At 39.3% G+C, this 23,071-nt stretch overlaps 1 protein-coding gene across 1 annotated transcript in view; it reads left to right on the top strand.

Moving 5' to 3' along the window:
* Positions 1–23,071, top strand: part of ITGA9 (integrin subunit alpha 9) — a 245,768-nt gene that overhangs the window by 30,950 nt on the left and 191,747 nt on the right. The window contains exons 9-15 of the mRNA XM_036406156.1: positions 403–540; positions 3,227–3,332; positions 4,762–4,856; positions 7,875–7,965; positions 8,482–8,527; positions 11,995–12,149; positions 22,241–22,401. Of these exons, the coding sequence (XP_036262049.1) occupies positions 403–540; positions 3,227–3,332; positions 4,762–4,856; positions 7,875–7,965; positions 8,482–8,527; positions 11,995–12,149; positions 22,241–22,401 (792 nt within the window). The remainder of the gene's footprint in view (positions 1–402; positions 541–3,226; positions 3,333–4,761; positions 4,857–7,874; positions 7,966–8,481; positions 8,528–11,994; positions 12,150–22,240; positions 22,402–23,071) is intronic.

Consider the following 23,071-nt stretch of genomic DNA (forward strand, 5'->3'; position numbering starts at 1 on the left):
CCAGATCATGTGTGGTGCCCAACTTCAAGGAACTTTGGCACTGGGCATGAATAATCACTGTCCAGGTCTGGTTTGGAAAACTCATTTTACCCCTTCCTAGTTTTAAGCATTTGACAAGCAAAAGCTAGTCTAAGAAAGCTCTTTAATTGTCTCACTTAAGTATGTCCCAATGTATAACTTCTATTCTGTTGGTAAAACATCCAGGCTTGATGCACTGTTATAGGAAAGTGTTTTCATTTCTGCCAGAATTATTCCTAAAGCTTTCTCTTGGGAGTGATAAAGCTGCAAATCATCATGTGAAATTAAAAGAATAACCAAGTCAAACAAAAACCACGCCTATATGATTTCCTGCTGTGTGTGGGCAGATACTGAATGCTTTGTTGTGACTCAACTTGGTTACAGATGGGCTCTTACTTTGGCTCCTCCTTATGTGCAGTTGACCTGAATTCTGATGGTTTGTCAGACCTGCTGGTTGGAGCACCTTTGTTTTCTGAGATCAGAGATGAGGGTCAAGTCACAGTCTATATCAACAGAGGAAATGTGAGTATGTACAGGAGGTGATTTGGTAAGGGATGAGGGTGTGGGTCCCTGGCAAGGTAGTGCTTATGTCCTTCCAGCACTGCATGGTGAAACTTGATGTTTCAAATAAATGGGGCTCTGGATGTCTCTAGCAAACCATGAAGTCACAGGAAGACTCATCTGGTGTTGTAGTTTGCCAGATGCCAGCCCAAATTCATTGCAGACCTGTAAATCTTTCAAGGAGATCTGAGAAAGTCTCTGATTGTACGTTGAAACTTGGTGGCATTTGTGGCTTTATGTGGATTTGATGCCATAGCCAAGTAAGAGTCAGCAGCTTTGACTGACTTTCCTTTGTGTTTTGAGTGGTCACTACAACCTGATACACAAATTGGAATACAAATATCTAGGATTGAGGAGAGAAAGCAGAGGTTGAATTCATGTTACTTTCACATTATGCCCCATATAGAGGTTTTAGGGGAGGTTCTTATCAGCTGTTATTGTTGGATTTCACATGACTTAACAACAGTCTTGGAAAAGTCTGAACTTCGTTGCATTGGCTAACCAAGGCCATTCTTAAGTTTTATTTATAGGAAAACAGTGGTTGTTTACATACTATGAAATATTTAATATTCAGGTTCTAAAGCTGCTGTCTTAAAGGAAGAGTTGTTATGGATTAAAATTAAATAGGTTTATATTTAGTGAACTTTGAGTTTATTTATGCTAGACTTCAAATTCACCAGAAGTCCTAGCATTTAGGAGACTTGAGAAGTGTTTTTACCATAATTTTTTTTTTATTACTGCTCCTTTAATTGAGTTCTACTTTTTGAGCTTTATCCACAGGAGGTTCCACCTTTTATGTTGCAGTGTTGCTGTTGGGTTCTACTGATAGGGTCCAGAATGCCAAACAGATAGTCAACATTTCCTGCTCACAGTGAGAGTACACATGAGTTAATGTTTATCTTCTATAAAATAGTCAAGAAGCTAGTATGAGTTTCTTATACTCCTGCACCAGGTGTGTTAGAATTACTTGCACAAGCAATGGCTTGCAGGATTGTGGGCTTTATTTTAGCAGTGGACATTTTAAACTTTGTTTTGATGCCTTTTCCTTGGTCCTAAAAATTAAGAGCCAGACACAGTTAAGGGATAAAGGGTTTTTACCTTGGTATTTAATAAGGATCCTTATGGTGCCCCACTTTGCCAGGGTGGAATGTGGCAAAATGCACACACCTGATAGGTCATGTACAGTTTTATAGACCTTACAAATTACCATATCTACCATATCTAACAAAGATGCCCCAATGAGAGGCTTGAATGAATTGCATGATATCTCCCCGTCTTGAAGAATTTCCCCCCTGAATGGGACTAATCTTAATTTACAGGATGTATTTTAAAGAGGACCTTGGTTTCTCAACATAGCGTAGCATTTTCTGGCCTCCAGCTGTGAGGTCTCTAGGATGTTTGGTCCTCTGGCCTAACAGAATACCAGGACTATGCTGAGTTATCTGATGTAAGGAATTACAATAGTGCATGCTAAGAGCACTGAGGTTACATAAAAGGTATATAAAAGGTATATAAAAAAAAAGGCAAAAATTATAATGGCATCAGTTTCATTCTGCTAGCACCATTGCTTAAAAGGTTGATGCAGAGGATCAGAGAAAACTGTATTATAAAACAAGCACGCATAATGATGCTACATTTAAAATACTTATATTTTGCCCTTTCCTGTGACAACTGCAAATAATTGAGTCACACATACAGGCCTGCCTGTCTTCTATCTGTTGTGTTTCAATTTCATTATCGGGGATTTTCTCAAAGTCAGCAACTCCTTATAGCTGAGTAAAAGATTTTAGTACATGTTCCAGAGAGTAGCTTATTCTCATTCACAAAGGAAGCAAAACCGAAACAACCCTGAGGTGGGTACAGACTTAGACTGTGTAACTAAATTTTTTTTCCTGTGAAAATGTTCATTTTCCCTGAAGAGAAGACAGTATGTGGAAATGTTCATTTTCCCTGAAGAGAAGACAGTAAGAAAATAAATCTTACATGTCTGACCAGAAGGTGGGTGGACAGGAAATACCAGCGTCATATAAGGCTTCTCACAGCATGGTAGTACAAAACTACCTAATTTTCAACTTTTCTCAGTCTCTTTATTTCATTAAATATATTTCCTTATTCTTAATTTAAGAAGGCTTTTGGAGGACTTTGCTTTAATCCTTCTGCCCTGTACTTATAATGTTTTCAAATCCAATTATTAAATGTTGTTTGCTTAGGAAAAAATACTCCTTAGCTTGCTAGAGTTTAGCTGAATAAACTTGGACTGGGGATTTTGGTCGTTGGATGTAATCTGTGAAAGAACAAACTCTGGGCTGTTATGTTTTAGGCATCTGTAAGCTTTCATGATTCAGCAGTCCCTGTGACTGCATTTAGTTACACCTCTGGGTTACTGTTTAGTTAATGTAGTATTTTGATTAAGTCATGCACTCCTTTGTCTTCCCTTTCCCCTTTAAAACTAAAATTCAGAAGGTTTAAAACACAAGTAAATTTGATTTCTTGAGCCCAGGTAATCTCACTGCAAAGAGAGCAAGAGACAGGCTGCATCTTTGCCCCAGGTCATTCCCACATCATATGGGCAGCTTCCATGGGGAAGGCTTGCCTCATCCAGGGCTTCCACCATTTCCCTGACTTTTTTTTATTTCTTGCTTGCTAGGGAGTGCTGGAAGAGCAGCTCACCCTGGACGGTGACAGCGCCTATAATGCACACTTTGGGGAGAGCATGGCTGCCCTTGGTGATATTGATGACGATGGCTTCCCAGGTGAGTGCAATTTCCTCCATGGCCGTTTCTCCATAAGTGTGAGCAACACTGGTGACACTGTCAGTCTTGCATGGCATGCATTGCTTATCCAGACCTGACTAGCACCTGGGTTCAACCCAAAGATAAATCTGCTTGTGTAGGATTTGTGTGCTAAAGTGTTTTGTAGCTGACCTTGCTGTTGATTTAGTTTGTGTCTGTGCAGGTCACATTAACATTGCTTTGCTTTCCTTGCTGTTGTATTTTCTTATTTCCCATATGGCTTATAAAAGGCTGTAGATACCCTCACCCTGAACAAAACAGACACCTATGTCTGACTTCTTTCTTCTTGGCCATTTACTGATGTTTCCAAGTATTTCTGGTTTTGTTGACATAATCTCATTTACTTATCAAGAAGTATAATTCAGAAGTAGCTTCTCACTCCTGATAACACATAGTCTATTAATTTCTCTCTTTTGCTTTGTTCTCCCCCTGTTCCATTCTCAGGATGCTCAGTGTGAGACCCCATGCTGTGAGAGCAGTAGGTGAGAACAAAGCGTTGGTGTTCCTTTTCTGCCCTAGTTTCTGGAAGTGCAGATTAAGGACTTCTAAACAAAGGCCAATTTAGCGTGTGCTTGGATTTATTTCTTCCAGGCCACTCAGGACACAGTATCCCATTAAGCCTAACCCAGCCTCGCTGCAGGTTGCCCTCACAAATCATGAACATGCTTCTCCTCTGCATCTGGACATGTGCTTGTGTGTACTTGCTAATATTTATAGTCAGTCATGGTGATGTTGAGACTGGAGAGGGAGTTGGATCAGTCCATGGGTATGAAGCAATTGTGAAAAGCTTAATTTTAGCAGATAGCATAGTCACTAGATCCACGTAGGAGAGGAGAACGGGAGGTGGGATCATGCTCTCTGTAAGAGTTTGCAGTTAAGTTGGATCAATTGTAATTTGAAAAGTCACTCTCAGCAGTTGTTTTTAATTCTTGCCTATCCATTTAATATCCCCAGCCTCTTTGTGTAGGCTTGGATTTTCAACCAACCTTAAGGTACTGCTACTGTAAATATTTTGCTAGTCTTGTCTTGGTTCACAAAGCTGATTTTCTCATGGGTTGAAGATTTGGTTATGAAAGGATTCTAAATTCACTTTTTTGAGTATGGTTGCTGGTTGATAAATACATTTTTGTAAGAGAACATGTGTCTAATTAGGCACAACATCTGATTATGTGAGACATACATATGTGTACAACTTCATATGCATTTGTGTATTTTTAAAGTTTATCTTAACATGAGCTCTTAATTAAATCAAATAAGTTCTTCTACCGAGGTTCATATAAGCTGATCATCACCTTTTCATGGGGAGCTGTTTTCCTATGGATAGCTGTATCCTAAAATTAGGGAAAAGTTGGATTAATGGAATGGAGTGTGAAATCTGCACTTTTTACAGATGTTGCCATTGGAGCGCCTAAGGAGGATAACTACATAGGAGCAGTGTACATTTACCACGGGGATGCCAATGGTATTATACCTCAGTACTCTATGGTATGTAGCGCTATTGTTTATGATCCCAATCTGAAAGTCACTTTCCCAGGACCTGCAGAAATAAACACTACTTAAGGGTCCCTTAATAGGTAACCTTGTCATAGCTCTATATCCTTTTCTCAGTCATGGTTTGAAGATAGCTTCTCCCAAAGTTTGTCTGTATCTATGCTGAAAGGTAAAATTATGTTAGTCAGGAGGTATTTTTTACTGTCTTTTGTTTCAGTTGTCAACTATATCTTCTTGAAGCAAGCAGAGTCTCAAAAGTTGAGTGTTAGTTTATAGGGATAATACTAATGCAGAGGAAAAATGAAAACCCTGGAAAGGGTTTGAGCATGCAAATTATGGAGAGGCCTGTGGGAAACTGGGATGTTGCACTTTCTTCCTGTAGAAGCAGAGTTTGTGAGAATGAAGAGTTACTAACTGTTCTTTTGTGTCTCTTTACCCTCTTTATTGGCCTTCTTGCATTCTGACAATACGTCAGAAGGCCATTCTTACCAGTGGGTAAGGTGCCATCCCCCTTACCCACTTATGATGAAGTAAAACCTTGTTAGGAATATGCTATGGTGTCTTGTGCAGAGACAACAGAGTGCAATTTAGATGCTGTAGCCAGGAAGTAGAGAAGATAAATTTATGCTCATGCTGCCCAACATGTCTCATAGTCTCTGTCTAGCACATTTCATTGTTCTGAAAGCCTGACTCTTCCCTCTCTCTCTGTGTTTGATGTTCTGCTTGTTTTGTTTTGTTGCTGGGTGGGATCCTTCATAGTAAATCAGTTCACACAGAATTAAAGAGTTCAGTGGTTATATTGGCAACTCTTTCAACAGACTATAAAAGTTTAGTCCTTCCTTTACCATGTATATGGCATGCACTGCTTTTGAGAAAAAAGGAAGTTAAGTGACTCTTCAGTGCATTTTAGAAGTATTCATAATGTATGGCATGTGGAGGATTCTGCCTGATTCTTGCCAAGAGCCACTGGTTGGGAGGTTCTTCTCTGAAAACCCCAGAGCTTTCCAGTTCTTGCTGAAAAGGATCAGATTTTTTTTGTTTGTTTTGTTTTATTTTGTTTTTTTTTTTTTTTTTTTGTTTTGTTTTTTTTTGGGGGGTTTTTTTTTTGTTTAGTATAGTTTAGTTTTTTGGTTTGGTTTGATTTTTAGTTGCACTTTTTTTTTTTTTTGGTCATTCTTGGGAAAATTTCACATTTTTTAAGGACAGATCAACAGGGTGGGAAGGAAGGCATCCTGTTTTAGATCTCTCCCTCCCCATTGGAGCAAGGCCAGCAGATACAGCATGTCTCTCTGGTCAGTGGGAAAACACCCAGCTCAAGAGTGTGGCAGGGTATGTGGTCATTGACTCTTGATAAACTGTTCCTATCATTGTCCCTTGTCCTGAGCAGCCAAGAGGGCACCACTTACAGGCATTGTCTCTCTGCCATTTCCCAGTGTCTGGTGCAGGGCACTAGACACGTTGCTGGTTCAAGTCCTGTGTGCAACCAAAACTGTGTAACAATTTCATCTTTTTACCCATCTGGCCTGGATTTTAACCTGGAGGTGGAAGACATTTTGTATCTTATTACTATGTTCCTGATCCATTTTACTGCTGTGGAGTTCCTCTTTAAAATAAGCTGTGAGAGGTGGGGAGGGTGGGGGGAGGTGTCCAGCAGGGTATATATTTTCACCCTTTTCAATTTGTTAGTTCCTCCTCCTCCTTCCTCCTGTTTCCATCATTTAAAGTGCTGCTAAGTGTCATTCTTTGATGTCTCTTCAGCGGCTTCAGTGGCAGCTATTAGCAGAAGCAGCTGACTTGGCTTTGTGTCCTGCTATTTTCATTTATGGTACTTAAAAGCAGCATTATTCTTCTGTCTTGTAGGCTGAAAGAACCCACAGATGTCTTTTAGGTGTTTGCAGGTGGGATTTACCACCCTAACTGGGATCCCCAAAAATGGAATGTGAATGTAATGTGGGGATGAAGTTACTTCCAGTTGTCTTAAGCTCACCTGCCCACAAGTAGAAGTGATCTGTACTCAGAGGAGCACTGTTTTCCTGTAAACTAACTGTCAGGATATCTTTTCTACCTTCAACTAGTCTTTTTTTCCATTAATTTCCTGCCTGATCTTTTGTCCAATATTGCATTCTTTTATGGGAGGGCCAGGAAAAGTTGGTCACATGTCACAAACAGGGAAGCACCTCCAACAGACTTAAAATTACTTCATGGTTTCCTCAGTCTGTAACTTCTGCAGTCAGAAGTTGAGTTCAGGTCTTGCATTGGTAGCCCAGCAGAATGATTGAAAGCTGGCTGATTGCCTTCTCAGAAAAAGAGATTTTGATATGTTAATTTGCTTCAGACATTTTCATTTACAATGTAAATCATTTAGAGAAAGTTTTGTGTTAGTAATTAAAGGAAGAAAGAAACTATTTTAGAAGTCAATTAATCTTTGTGTGGGGGAGGCAAAAATGAAATACAACATCCAAACTAGCAGAAAATACTCTGTAATAGATGATGGAAACCAAAATTTCCAAATGGGATGAGAATTAATCATTTTGACTTTGAGTATGCTGGCAGACTTGGTGAAAAGAAATGGTTATGCGTGATTTTCTGTTTTAACTAATCATTAATATTGTTAAGATTCTTCTTAAAACTTTTATTCACAGAAATTAGGTAATAAAAGAAAAAATCTCTTAGGTGCAGTTATATTTTTTCCTCATGCAGAAATCTGTTTGATGTGTTCCTTATTTTGCTTAGGTCTACATGAGTATTGTAATGCAAGTGTGGGTTTTTAGTTCAAGTCAACACTGGTCTCCTACTAGCCGGGAGCAGAAGGGCAGTTGACAGCCTTCCTGTTAGGGCTGTGGGGGTGCAGTGCAAGACAGCAGATGCGTAGCATTTCCAGCCCACAGAAGAGAGACCCAGTGGCCATGGAAATCATGCTTAAATGTTTTGGGATTTTTTGTTTTGGTAATGGGTTTTTTTGGAGGATTTTTTGTGTTAATTACTAATTTCACTTGTGTGTTTTCTATGCAGAAGCTGTCTGGACAAACAATAAACCCAAAGCTGCGTATGTTTGGCCAGTCCATATCAGGGGGAGTTGATATGGATAGCAATGGTTACCCAGGTGTGTCAATTACTCTGGCAGTGAGAGCATCAGGAAAATACATCAGCAGGCTGAGAAAACAGCAGAGTTGGTTGTTTTCAGGCTTCTAGTTCCTGCCATTGCAGGTGGTCAGTGAAACTGAGCTGCTTTTTCCATTTCCCTTCTGCCACTCAAAACTCCTGATAAAAATTTTCAGTAATTGCCTAATTAAAGTATTTGGACAGTTATAATGATTCAGTATCTGGCCAAGGTTTTAAGTTATTGGAAAGCTGCTCTGTCAGGAAGGCAATCTTAAAATAACCAAAAAATTAGAAAATAATATAACTGTAGTAATAAAAATCAAACAACGAAGCAGAAGTGAATATCACAGAACTAATCCTTTAGTTACAAGCCTTATGACATAATGATATTTTATGGGACAAACTGGCAAAGTCAGAAAATGCTTTTTTTAGATTTATGCTCTGTGATTTAGCAACAGATTTGAGGGAACTGAATTTTATGCCTCCTTTGTAACTGCTCAATGTTAAAACTTTTCAGATATGACTGTTGGAGCCTTCCTGTCAGACAATGTAGTACTTCTGAGGTGAGATATCTTTTTCATTCACTGTTGTCTTCTTCTGTTTTCTGTTTATATCTTATGTGGTCTCAGTCCAGTTTACTCCCTAGTTTATTGTGGCCAGAGGAAGCTAGCTGGGTTACTTTTTAAGCAAAACCTTAGACATGAATGGTGTCAAAGAATGCAGTCTAAATTAAATAGAATAGTGGGGTGTGATAATACCAGGATAATACCTGGTCTATGAAGAAAAAGGGTTAGAGCCGAAAGGAGATGTGTTGCATCTTAGTACCTCTTTAGAAAGGTTGCTCCTGACTTGTGACAAGGCTTTTTTATTATTCTGATATTTACCTAAAGTAAATCAATGGTGATTAAAGGGAATGCAGTTGAGCAAAAAAATGAGCTGTGTAGGATGCCAGGATGTAGTTTTGCAGATACAGATAAATAGATAGATAGATAGACAGACAGATAGATAGATAGATAGATAGATAGATAGATAGATAGATAGATAGATACACACTTTTGCATATATATAATTTTATAATGGGATGCAGAATGAAATAAGAGTGTTTAGGGAAATGAAATACGAATACGTTTTCAGTGCACACAGGAGCTGGGCTGCTGTTTTGAGTTTGTGAGTTAAGTGTAATTGCTTGTTCCATCTTACAGAGGTGGGACAGCTTGGTTCACCAAATTATGCAGGTGGAGAATTAGAGTGCAAGTGACCTGGATAACAGAATGGAAAACTGGATTTTTGTCAGTAGCTCCTTTGTTAAACTTGTTAATATTAAATAAAAAAATCCTTTCAATACTTAGATATCTTTAGGAACACCTGTGTCTTAATGGAAGATATAGGGATGGTGTGACCCAGGTAAAAAAATGCTGGAGCTGCAGAACAGACGTGCCAACCTTCTTCCTGTTCAAGTCAGGAGAAACTTAGCTCTGTTTCCATTTGAATCAGTTACACTGAAGAAAAAGAAAAAGGAGAGGGAGGGAAGAAATACTCTTGGTGATCAGCATGGCAAATGGTCAAGGCTTTTGAAGAGTTTTCTGTTTCTTCATCATATATACAGAGAACGCTAATAAACTGCTTCTGTGAAAAGCTATGCCATGCCCCAGATGGGAATTCACAGTCTCACATCTCTGAATCTGCTAGAAAGAAAACTGCATTTTTCACCTACATTGATGTTACTTGCAGAGAGGGGAAGACAAACTGAAAGGCTTATTGTGATTAAAACCACATAAATCACAACAGCATGATGACCTCTGTTCATGTGTTCAGTTATGCTTGTGCATTTCAGGGGAGATTAGTGCATTACTGACTAACTTTGTGAACAGCTTGATTAATTGCTGTTACTGCCAATTTACAGTGTGTCCCTCTTGCAGTTAGGATAAAGAGATAAACTTTTTATCTCCTGTGCATCCCCTCACCCTTCCTGCTTTTGTGAAATTCTTTAACCAAAACCAACAAATGTTTTGTTTTAAGTGATATTTAACGCCTTTGGTGGAAGCCTTTCTTGACTTAGGGCAGATGCATTCTGTTGATCATGTGTGTGTATGGCTCTTTGACAGATGCATTGGGTTGTTTTTGCCCAGTGAATGACTGAGTGACATAGCATTAAGGAAAAAATCACAGAGAAATACTTTTTTGAAGGAGAAATATTTTTCTAGATCAGTTATAGCATTTACTCTTTTATGTCTCTCTAACCATTCAGAAAGAGCAGAGTGTTTTGAAGGTGTGAAATGATCATAGGATGCTGACTTTTTTTCCTCCCTTCCCCCTGCTGTATATATTTCTAAGGCTAGAATTTCTTTTTATCCTCCATCTCAAAATGTGAACTTGCACTGTTACTTCAGGCTGTGGTAAAACAGTCTGAGCAGCTGTATTGCAGATTGATGTGAATCTTGTTCCAGTTCATATAAATTAGGTAACCACAATCCCTGCTCTCTTCTTCCTCTCCCCTACCTCTAAATTTAAGTATCTTGTGGAGTGAGAGTCCTGAAGTGGTTTACAAGATCTGACCTTGCATGGCTGCTGGAACTACCTTAGAACTGAATCTACTGGTTGCTGCACGTTTTTTTTATTACTGTAGTTGATTTTGGAAGAACATGTTCATCTTGAATGCATACAGAATTGAAAACAGGAAGAATAACACCCATAGTTTTTGGGCTGAAGTCCTGCACTGGAGGTGGCTCAGGAGGGCCTGAGTTTCTGGGTTGCTTTTCCCAGTCAAGCTGCTGGGACTTCTGTGTTGTGTGAAGAAGGAAGCTGTTGAGGAATACATTCAGGGCAGGTGGCTTGGTGTGTGAACTGCAGATTGAGCTCTGGGTGGTGGGAGCCCAAAGCAAGGGGACACTTGGGGACACTGAGACAAAGCAGGAGCTGAGGACTCAGGAAGCATAGCAGAGGCTTTAATGTGCTTGGACTGTGATGCTATAAAAGCCCATGGGGTCCTTTATTTGGGGTTCCTCCTTGGAGGCACCACCTCCAGCTGTTTCCGTGTTACTGCATTGCAAATAAAAGGCTTTATGAAACTATGGGAAACCTGGTCTGACTGTGTGGGTGTGGTGTGTGTAGGGAGTCAAAGCGGGCACCTGTCAGCTCACTGGAGCCACACACTGTAATGAGCTTTGGTCCCAGCAGTTAAAGTCTCTGTTGGTGGGAGTTTGACGGCCTGAGTACCTCCGGGATGGTCAGACAGAGAAATTTCCTTAGGAAGACACCTGTGCCTTAAGGCAGTCAGCTTGCTCTGTGATTCTGGCTGAGGTCTCCCTCAGCCAGGAGTACTGGTAGCAATAACCTGGTGCTGGAGTTGCAAGAGTAGAAAGCTTTTGTTCACAGTGCACTGGATAATTCCTGAAACACAGTTCAGCAGTATGGTAAGAGTATTCAATCCTTATCACTTGCCAGGAGGGAATTAGCCAAACCTTTCCTCCATTCCACCATGGATGTGGTGTTTGTTGTCCCTCTTATGCTGTCAGAAAAATTATGTATGAATCCATCTCCTGTGGAGGACCTCTGTGCTCTCTCCTTGACTCTGAGGTCACAAATTTCCCTATAGACCATTCTGTGGAAACCCACAGTCTCTCCCTACCTGTCCCTGTTCATCCAAGATGGTTAGCAACCAGTCTCATTTGCATGAATTTGTTCTTGTTTGCTGTTCTGGTAATTTTGTTATCCTCTTCAGTCATCAGGAAAGGTTATGCAATGCTTGCTGGAGATGATTATTGTTACTACATGTTATCAGTTTCCTCACCTGCCTGCCTGCAGTGTGTATCTGAGCACTAAACTTCAAGCTGACATTACCACTTTCGTTTAAATGCTAGTAGCTCTTGCCAGCTAGATAAAATGCTAGTTTATCTTACAATTCAAATGTACTCTCTTATTTTTCCTGTCTGCTTGAAATTGGGCAGTTTACCAAATTTGCTGTTTTTTCCTTTTGTGGAGAATTTCCCACTGAATGGTCACTCAGTTCTACTTCTCTGTTGATCTCCAGATCCAGGCCTGTCATTACCATGGATGTCGCCATTTTCCTGCCCATATCTATCAATATCACAGCTCCTCAGTGCCATGATGGTTTGCAGCCAGTGAACTGCCTCAATGTCACAGCATGCTTTCGTTTCAGTGGCAAGCATGTTCCTGGAGAAATAGGTAAGGTACCTGTGCCAGCCCTAGACAGGAGCACAGTAACTGGTTGACCCAGAGTCAAGGTCTCTCTTTGTTCTTAGTAACAGAGCTTTTGTGTGAAATTAGTTTCAAGATTAACATGGGCCATACAATCCAGAAAGCTGGATGCTTGAGAACTTTCTTGGATGTGTTTTCACCTTCTGATGAGACTGACATAATAATGAGGCAGATTCTTCCTGTGTGAAATGAGGAAAATGTCTGCTTGGGCTTACTGCAAGGATAGAGAACACAGCTTTCTTGTTGTGAATGGCGGAAGAAATGCCTCACACAATATGCGTGAATTGCAAATCTCAAAGTTTATTGAAAGCTCACACATATTTATATTGGTGTTAATGAAGCTTATACATATTGCAAAAGCTGAGCTCATTATTGGTTAAAGCACACTTAGATCAACCACACCTACTTCTATGCTCTAATGATTATTTTGTTTCTATGTTTGCATTCTTCTAGCTTCTCTACCTAGAATATCTACATTTTCTGGCAAGCGATTTTCTCCCCCATCTTCCTGTTTCAGCGAAGGTCACCATGACCTTTGTCGGTGATTGGACACTGGTTACTTAATCCCCAGCTTGTTTCCCCTATCCTTATCCATCGGTATCACATCAAAGTGGCCTTTCTCAGCTAACCAATTATCCAAAAAGCTCTCTACACCTTCTGAGTTCATATTCCTGTCTACCTCTTGATGATACATACCTGTATCCATATCCTCTATCAGTGTTATTAGAAGACAGGTATGATTTGCTCTGGATTAATAGTGTTGAAAGTCTGCAAGGAGCTCTTGAAACAGACATGAGAAAATCCTTTTCTGTGCATCAGTTCACCTGTTTGTAAATTGATTATAAATAGCCTAGTATCTTACTAATTGCAAGAATATCTTCCAGATTAAGTGAAACACTTAGATTTTCTCAGGTGAATGGAATTGTGTAACGTGAAATTGCCCTAGCCTTTACATCTTGGCTCTGTTGAAATACTACTTATGTCTTTTACCTCTCAATGCTTACAAATATTAGGTGTTTTATAGAGTGGTATTGGACAGATACAGTATTTCTAAATATTTAAGGCCTGGGTTAATTTTTTTCATGATGTTTCACCTTTGTCATGCTTTAAGAATGGCAGAGGACTTGTACTGTACAGTTCAGTGAAGATGCCTCAGCCTCAGAGCATGCTGTGTCTTGACAGTGAGTCTGGTGAGGAGCTGAGGGAAGCACTGCCTCCTCCTGCTCTGTGCCCTAACCTTTTTGAGCAGCTAGTTGAGAAGGGTGAGTTCTGTGTATCCTCACCTGAGCCTGCTGCAGTATTCTGTTTTTAATTAAATCAGAAAAGGAAAAGGCTTCTTGCTACTTTTTGCATTCACATGAAGTGAGAACTACAAGCAGCTTGTCACTGTCACCTGAACAGCTCAAAACAATGGAGTTACTATATTTAAGATTCCTCTGTATTCTAACATATTGGTGCAACTGAAACTTCAGTTTCGGTTTTTACTTCCTCTAAATGCTGACTTTTTCCTTCCCTGTAGATGATGACTCTAAGTAGACAAATACATGCCTTGGTAAAGTATTTTTTTTACTACCTACTACTCTGTCATTAAGGAAATACATTTCTGAGGGTTCCTGAGGTGTTAATTCCTCTCTGAAAAATTACAAGTAGGTTTTCTGAATATCTAGGGGTTCTTACATTCCTGGGGTATTATTTAAAATGTTTCCTTTGCTTTAATTTCATATCTTTGGATCTGTGGCTAAGAAGTAAACTGCCTTTTTTCTAATCTAAATATCGCTTTCCCTTGTTTACAAAAGACCTGTCTTCCTGTTCATTCTGAATTCGCCTGTGTTGTCATACAAACTGTACTGCTTGTGATTCACTGAGTAAAAGCACATATGCATCTTTTTCCATGACTAACATCCATTGCATTACAAGGAACTTTTTTATTATTAGGTAAGTTATAAACTTCAACCATTGCTCTTTCATAGAATGCTTCTAACAAAGTGATTTTTCTTGAAAATGTTACAGCCAGAGCTATCTGATTGTATAAAACCCATTCAGGACGTGATTTGGATAAAATATCTCAAACAATCTTTCAGTTAGTATTCTAGCAGTCAAGGCATTTAAATTATATTGCGGTTGAAGAATATTAATTTACAAAAGATGGAACAATTAATGGAAATATTGTAGTGGTTCCTTTCCTGCATGGTTAAATGTACGGGGGAAAAAACCCTGTTAATGCATTGGTATGCAGTTCAGACTTTGAAAGGCTTACAGAGGTGTTAAAATGCTATGCCAGAATTTTGTGGCTGAAAGTGTTGGGATTTGTCTCACCCTCAGATGTCTGGGTGCATTTTGTTAAATCAGACTGCGAGAATGGAGTGCTCATCTAGAGTGGCACTTCCCTATGGCTTGTCAGCATGGATTCTCAAGATTACTGCTTACTGGTGTAAACCTGAGCATTTCTCCTGCTTTTGGGCAGCTGAGATTTGCCATTTACTACATAGTGTTCAGAAAATCAAGCTGAACATGCATGCAGCGTTCTCCTGTGGCAAATGTGTGTCTTCAATACTTATTTGAATGTGTGGTTATTTTGTTAGCAAGAATGTGAAGAAAACTCATCTTCATTTGCCTCACACTTGCATGTAAACATTACCTACCTTTTTTTTTTCCTTCTCCTTCTGTTGCAATACTGAAATACAGCTATCTGAGGATCTGTGTTTATGGATACTTCTTAACACTGCAAATGACAGTACAATATCCATTAAGTTGTTTCTTGCAGACTATAGTTTTCAGTAGTATGAATTTATCGCTGAAATGTTTTTGTCTAAGCAAAGAGCACATTTTCATGTGCCATGGTCAAGTGAAAATGTGCTCTGCACTTTGTGCCACTCTCTGTCTGACTCTTCACTCTGCCTCGGTGTCAGGAGGCATAGAACTAGTGAACATCTAGTTGTATGCCTCCTGACAGAGACAGCCGCCAGTATGTGGACATATGAGAAGTACAGCATTTTAAGTTTTCACTCTGTAATCTCAGAATCTCTCTTAGACTGTTTCTCCCTTGCTTGAGGGGTCATTGCTTTGTGTCCTCTGGGGCCTCTGTATTGCCAGGAAAGCCAGAGATTAGAGAAAGGCCTTTCCTATCTTGGATGAAAAGGTTTCAGCCTGTTCAGACCGTTTAATTCTGTGTGACCAGGACAAGAAGGAGACTGCTGGCATCTCTGTGCATCAAGTGCTGCTTCTGCATTCATCCTTGAAGGAAAATGGAAGTAAACTTATGTAGTAAAATTGCTGGGATCTGGTTATTAAAGTTATTAGAAATGCCTCTGCCCAAATTAAGGTGCAAACAAGACCATATGCAAAAGTCAATAGTAAGGATTTTATTTGATAGTAAATATGAGAGAGAGAAAGAAAGAAAGAAAGGGAAGGAAGGAAGGAAGGAAGGAAGGAAGGAAGGAAGGAAGGAAGGAAGGAAGGAAGGAAGGAAGGAAGGAAGGAAGGAAGGAAGGAAGGAAGGAAGGAAGGAAGGAAGGAAGGAAGGAAGGAAGGAAGGAAGGAAAGAAAAAGAAAGAAAGAGAAAGAAAGAAAGAAAGAAAGAAAGGAAGGAAGGAAGAAAGGAAGAAAGGAAGAAAAGGTGAGGGGATCAGAAAGAGAGTGACAGGGACAGAATAAAGAAAACACCACCATCTATGGATCCCACAATGTTCCATTGATCTTCTCCAGCTGATCTTCTCGGTAGCAATGGTCCCCCGAATAGCATCTTTATGGAGGGGTGGGCTTTGATGACTCCTTTATACAGTTCTGCTATAATGAGCAAAATTTTATATCAATAGGCATGAATTATTTCAGTGTCTGACGTCCACCCCTTGACTCAAAAATATAATAAATGTCTCTTTCCTTGCAATCTTCTTTAGTTTATGGGTTGTCCATGGAGGTGATAATAGAAAGATAATAGGAGTAAAGATAGAAGCAACAGAAACAATAACATGAGTAATCATACAGCATACAATAATCATCAACCCAATTCTCATTAGTCAGTGCTCCCACTCTGTGAAGCCCAGGAATCAGTGTTTTTTAATGGGTAGTGGGTATGAGGGATATCACAATATTGTATCTCTTAGGTGTTAGTTCAATATGTTTTGAAATTAGTTATAGAATTATACAGTGGGTCTTCATTTTCAAATTCTATAGAGGAGTATCCTCAACAGATACATGTATTAAAATGTGTCAATCAGCCAAGTTTCGGGAGGATTCCCGGCTCTTCTAGTATAATTGATTAACTTTGCATCCTGGAATAAAAGTAAATGGATTTTTTGAGGATGTGTATTTTCTTCTTGACTGCATTCATGTATAGTTGGAAGAATATTATACGTAATATTCTTAGTGCACTGGATAATTCTATATATTATGAAAACCAGTTTTTATTATACAAAATTACTGCACAAAACATATTAATGCAAAATGTTCTCAAGCAAACATATTTTTACATCAGAGAAATGCTCTGTTTTCCAGAATATAGTTGTAATTTAATCTGACACAGAATAGGAACTGTGGATTTATTATTGGTGGGATTAGAAATGAAATTAATTCTCTTTCAAATTTATTTGTATTATCCCAAGTAGCTTTTTTCTTTTGAATTTCAGTGAGTAAATTGCCCTCATCGCATTCTGCACCCACAACGGAGAAGCATTTGTATTGCAGAATGTGCCCTAGTCAGTACACTGATTAGCATAGATAGAAGAAGTGAGGCAAATACCCTCTTTGGACATATGGCAGGAAATATAACATACACTGGCTTGAGAGCTTGTAGAAGGCTTTTTTGTATTTTATTCACATCCTTTTTGCAGTCCATGGCTACCTCTCCAGGTTTAGGAAGTGGGATTCAATAATTTCTTAAGTGACATTTTTTCGTGTTTTAAGATTTTTTAAAATTCTCTACTTAGTAAATCAGAAAAATTTAGCCAAATCATAATAATTTTAAAGCCCTCTGAGGCATAACTGGGGTAGTTAATACATATTTGTGTGATTTCAAATATGTATAAGTTTTTATACCAACTCTCAGGATAAAATTGGTTGAGACAAATTATACATTCATAAGACCTTTTCCCACTCCATTTTTCAGCAAAAAGAAAACTAGTTAGACAAAAATCAAACTTATGTAGAATACTTTAACTAATATTTGATCTCCCAGCAAGCCACTTGCAATAAAAATATGAACAAAGTACAAACATTAACAAACTGAAAATGCAAACAGTTATGGTGACACTTTAAATTTCATTGATTTTCATGCAGCTCCATTTCATGTGTTCGTAGGTTCCTATAAAAAGAAAGTGAATATGCTTGTTTGGAGTTTCTCTGCTCCCAGACTGTTTTTCTTATTTTCAGTGTGGGGATGTTTGACCTTCCTAGTAAAAAAGAAAAGAAATAAACTTCCCTGGCAAAATATGCCAGGATGAAACAAGTTGCTGATTGCGTTAACTTTTTTAGGTGAAGTTTTAGCTTTTATTCTATGAAGTGCTTGTTGCACCACTTCTGTTGTTTCCCACAGTTTTTCAGTGAGGTCTCCTCCAACTGATTTCATGTTCAGTGGAGGAGGTGAGACTGCTTTAATTGCAATCTGTGAATTAGGGAGTGGTTTTGGCATCTGAGTTGCCTTTTTTTTTTCCAGGGTATTAATAAGCTTCTGCTTTTTGCCTGGGAGCAGTCATCCTTATGAGTTAGCTGCTTTTATTCCAGTGATTTTCCTTTTGGTCATGATTGAATTTGGTGGTAAGCAATGCCACCGCTGAAAGTCTTTTTTAATAACACATCATCTTTTTTAGTAACCAATTGCTCCCTATCTCAATTTTTTTTGTTGTTTTTTTTTTTTTTTTCCTCACTACGTCCACCCCAGGGCTAGAGAAGTGGCTAACAGATTAAATAAGGAAAGACAACAAAACATTTTCCCACAAAGTTTTCCTACCACCCCCCACAGAGGAAGCTGCATGATAAATACCTAAACCTGCAAAGGGACTAAACCATCCTCCCAAGGCAGTAGCTGCAGGACTGGCCTCAGGATTAAAACCTGCCTGCTTCTAGTTCTCCATGACAAACCACAGACTTATGGGGGGGCGTTCTACACAAGATAGGAGCTGCAGAATTGGCTTCAAGGACTAGAACCTGTCAATTCTGGCTTTTCACAACAAAACACACAAAAAGTACAGGGGCATTAGTCCCCACCAAACAGGAACTTTCGGCTTCGCACAAAACACCATGCAGACAAGTCAGTTTACCGTAATTTCCACAATTCCTTCAGAGAAAGATACATTCAAATTTCTAAGCCTCCAGAAGAAACCACAGTCTCCACAAACCCTCAAAGGAAGTTGGTCCAAGTGCTAAGAATTCCTACGGATGGAATCCTAACAATCCTCACAGCTCCTTAAAAGAAGTAGTGTTTAGATTTCTAAGATTAACTACAGAAGGAAGTATATGAAATAATTTTGTGAGAGGAGACAATACTATTGTGAAAGACACTTTGGGTCGGAGAACATTAATCCTGCTGACTACGCCGACTAAATGTCAAGATCCAGTTATTAAAGTTATTAGAAATGCTCCTGCCCAAATTAAGGTGCAAACAAGACCGTATGTCAAAGTCAATAGTATGGATTTTATTTGATAGTAAGTATGAGAGAGAGAGGGAAGGAAAGAAAGAAATGGAAAATAGGTGGGGGGAACAGAAAGACAGCGACAGAGACAAAATAAAGAAAATATCACCATCTGTGGATCACAATTGTGAGAAATGATACTCACTTTCAAAAATTTTAAAAGGTTTTTTAAAACCTTGCCAAAAAAATACAACAGAAAACTGAATAGAGAAAATGATACAGTGCAGGGAGCAAAGGATTTTTTCCCCTCATGTGCTCATCCACACAATGGATATTCCGCCTTTTAACCCTTTAGCCCCCTGTCCATCAACTCCTTCTTTGCTGTCCAGTGGTGGAGATCACTTTCTTAGATCTTAATTGGAGGGCAGGTGTTGCCATAGTAATAAGCTGACCCTCCCAAATGCTCCAACTACCCAGGCGATCCTGTGATAAGAATGCAAGGGGTGGGGGGTGAAACTTAACTATAAATCTATAAAACTTCTCTTAACGTAAACATAATATTTGCCCTTTAATTGTGAGACTCGAACATCACATTACTCATCTATCACACAACGATGTTTCATTGATCCTCTCCGGCTGGTCTTGTTGGTGATGGTCCCCCTGAAAAGCATCTTTAGGGAAGGATGGGCTTCAATGGCTTCTCTATACAGTTTTGCTATTATGAGCAAAATTTTATATCAGTGTTTGAGGCATGAACTATTTCAATCTCTGACAACAGTCTAGATAATTTCCTCTACAATAATAACAACAGTAGTAATAGTCCCAGTCTGACCATTAGATGAATTTTAGTGGCTATGAAAATGAATGGTTTTGGTCATTTGACTAGAGTTAGGCAGATAGATATTTTAGAAATTGCTCCAAATTTTCTCCTGTACTGTTCATTTCAGATGTACATTGCTTGTGTGTTGATCCATATCTAGGGTAGTCCTCATGTCCCTAATACTATTGCCTGAAATACTGACAAGATTTAGTGTAGAATAATAGGCTGTTTGGTATTTTCACTGTTTAAACATGTTCCTAGGACTGAAGAAACATCCCTTATTAAAAAGTTTTAAAAAGTAGACTCTCATCTTCTAACCTGTGTGCAGCTATAGTTTGGTGCAGGGGTATTATTTCTGTCTGTCTCTCATTTTTCCAGTCTATTTGGAGGCAGGCATGAGTCAGTGCTACCCTCAGAATGCCTCAGAAGCAGATGTGCTGCAGGAATGTGTTGTTCAGTGTATGGAGCAGTGTGGATCGCTCCCTACTTAGACCCAGTGAAAACACTATGAGAGAGGATTCAAAACAAAGTGGGAAGTACTGGGAAGAAGAAAGCTTTTTGGAAGGGTATGGAGAGAATGTCCTGTATGTTCTCATTTGCTAGGGCTTTTTTTAATGCTTCAATTACATAAGAATTTTCTTTGCAAGCAAAGTTCATGAACCATTTTCTTCTCATAATTACTGTCAGAGACATCAAAGAAACACATTCATTTTCCAATGATTTTGTGTAATTATTTAGTTAGTTCTTCCTTGTTTTCATGTGGTTCCTCCCACTTACCCCCTGGCAAATCAGTACTATAGCTAGTAGTTTAGCAAGCATTTACAGATGTGCTTATTCCTGAGGAGCATTTGCCTCCTGCTGTGTGTGTGCTTTGTCATTATCTTAGTGGGGGAGGAAGGGATATTCCAAGTGGTTCAGAGTGTGCCACCCGTCCATTAACACAGCCAGCTGTGTTTCACGTTTTTTAGCTTATGGCCATGGCCTGATCTCTTCTCACTCCTCACTGCTTCAGGGGTGCTTTCAGTCCTATGGGATGACTCTTGCATCATAACTCTATATATGCTGTTTAGGATGAAAATCCGTTATAAAATGCCTGCTGCCATTTACTTGGTGCATCTCTTACTGGCTGGAATAGTTCACCTGGTCTGCTGGGTAGCAGCCATCTTGAAGATACAAGCAAAAATTTCTCAGAGGGAGCCATTATCAAAGCTTTTAGGCATTTAACTTAAGTTATGGAAAATAAATAGTCAGTAGAAGAATTGAGCCCTTGTTCTGAGCTCATCAAATTCATGCCAGAGTTTTATTTTCATTGTGTGAAGTTGGGCGGGTAGATCCTCAGTAGAAAGAGAGAAAACTCAGAGCTGCTAGGCAAATGTTTGAAGGCATTACTTGGAAGATTTAATTTGCTAGTGAAAACTTGTCTTACGATCTCCTACTGGAGTGAGCAGGAAGAACTTACACAACCAGCAGTGATACCGCCCTAACCACCCACTGCTCCAGGTTGCTTTTTGGAAGCAACAAAGTTGTGGGGGGCTAAGTATATGGTATGAATGCTAAGATTCATTGCTAAGATGACTGCAAATAAAGAAAATAATTGTCAGGAAGTGCCACATCCTGGTTGACATTTGCATGATTTGTGCTGTTTTAGAAGGTTTGAGGTTGCTGCTGCTGTTTATGTTGGTTTTTTTTTGCTTTTTCTGTCAGAAACACAGTTTAAACATCTGGGGTTTTGTAGGGATCTTTTCTTTTGTTTGTTTGGTTTTGGGGTTTCTTTTCTGTTAGGTATATGTTTCTAGATGCATTATTACACATAATTTCCTACAGGAAAGGATGGGCTGGGAATAATAGCTATATTGTTATAAATGATCAATTGAAAAGCCAAATTATCAAAATGCGAAAAGTTTTTATTTTTCCGCTACCAAAATACGGTCCTCAAAAACCCACAGCCAAAGAGACAACCTCAAGCCCGGGATCAGCGCTGGGTGAACCTGGATCTGACCTCTATCGCATCAGATATCCCTCTGTTTGCCAGCGCTGCTTCTTGTGGGGCTGTTTTATACAGTTTTTTATGCCTGAGGCAGAGGTGCCCCAATTTCTTTTGTAACTCTGCATATGGATGAAAGTTTCTTTCACTGTGCAGAGCTGGATAATCACTGTTTCCTGAGCAGTGGCTGGTGTTGATCATGTGGGGAAGTCGAGTACTTAGATGTATCTTTTTGGCGACTTCGGCTATCTTGATCCATGGGATCAGTTGGGCGATGATTGTCCTTGGGCATCTTCGATCACTCAGGATAGTGGTAATCATCGTGCTGGGCACATCTAGTCATAAGTAAATGGTGTATTGTTCTGCTGCCTTCAGGAATTTTGAGATTCCAAAGAAGATATCTGCCTCTGGGCTGCTTGTGGTCAGAGACTCGTTTGGATTTTACAATCTTATAAAATACATTCTCTCTTTAAGCATGAATTGTTTCATAACATATATTACAAATTAAACATGGGAGTATGTTTGTAATTGGATCTGATTTTCTGTAGCCGCAGTGAACTTAGTGATTGAATGAGGGCCCTCAGGGGTTGCACAGATGCCCTGGAGGCAACACGTTCCATTGATAGGTGGCTGGAAAATTACTATTGGTCACTGTCATCCTTTGTTTTCTTCTTCCTTTTTAAAACAGGTTTGAATTATAACTTGACTGCTGATGTGGCAAAGAAGGAAAAGAGCCAGCAACCCAGAGTTTATTTTGTGACTTCTGGAGAGACAACAGGACAGATAACAGAGAAGTTACAACTGTCATTCATGCAGGAAAAGTGTGAGCATTACCTAGCATATGTCAAGGTCAGTTTATTCATGTCCTTCCTTACTTTGGCCTTACTACATTCCACTCTTTTAAAAAAGTTATTCAACCAATCTAAGTGGTGCTGCTTTGGTTTCAGATGTTTGATTTCCTGGTAGGTAGAAGTTCAGATCTTCTTGCTTGGCATGATTCGTGTGTCTGAGTACCTTCAAGACCTGCTGCCAGGAAAATACATTTTTTTTATATTTGGTCAGGCAGGTCTTTCTCTCTTTCTCTCTTTTTCTCTTTCGCTCTCTCTCTCTCTATTTCTTTCTTTTCCTTCCTTCCTTCCTTCCTTCCTTCCTTCCTTCCTTCCTTCCTTCCTTCCTTCCTTCCTTCCTTCCTTCCTTCCTTCCTTCCTTCCTTCCTTCCTTCCTTCCTTCCTTCCTTCCTTCCTTCCTTCCTTCCTTCCTTCCTTCCTTCCTTCCTTCCTTCCTTCCTTCCTTCCTTCCTTCCTTCCTTCCTTCCTTCCTTCCTTCCTTCCTTCCTTCCTTCCTTCCTTCCTTCCTTCCTTCCTTCCTTCCTTCCTTCCTTCCTTCCTTCCTTCCTCTTTCTCTCTCTTTCTGTTTGTTGCTATAGGTATTATTCCCAAGGAGACCACATATTGTTTTATTAGGAACAGCAGGTTTAGTGTTTAGTTTTGTTTAAGTTCTGACTGCACAAAAGACTAGT

The sequence above is a fragment of the Molothrus ater genome, chromosome 1 (assembly GCF_012460135.2).
Source record: "Molothrus ater isolate BHLD 08-10-18 breed brown headed cowbird chromosome 1, BPBGC_Mater_1.1, whole genome shotgun sequence".
NCBI classification, from domain to species: Eukaryota; Metazoa; Chordata; class Aves; order Passeriformes; family Icteridae; genus Molothrus; species Molothrus ater.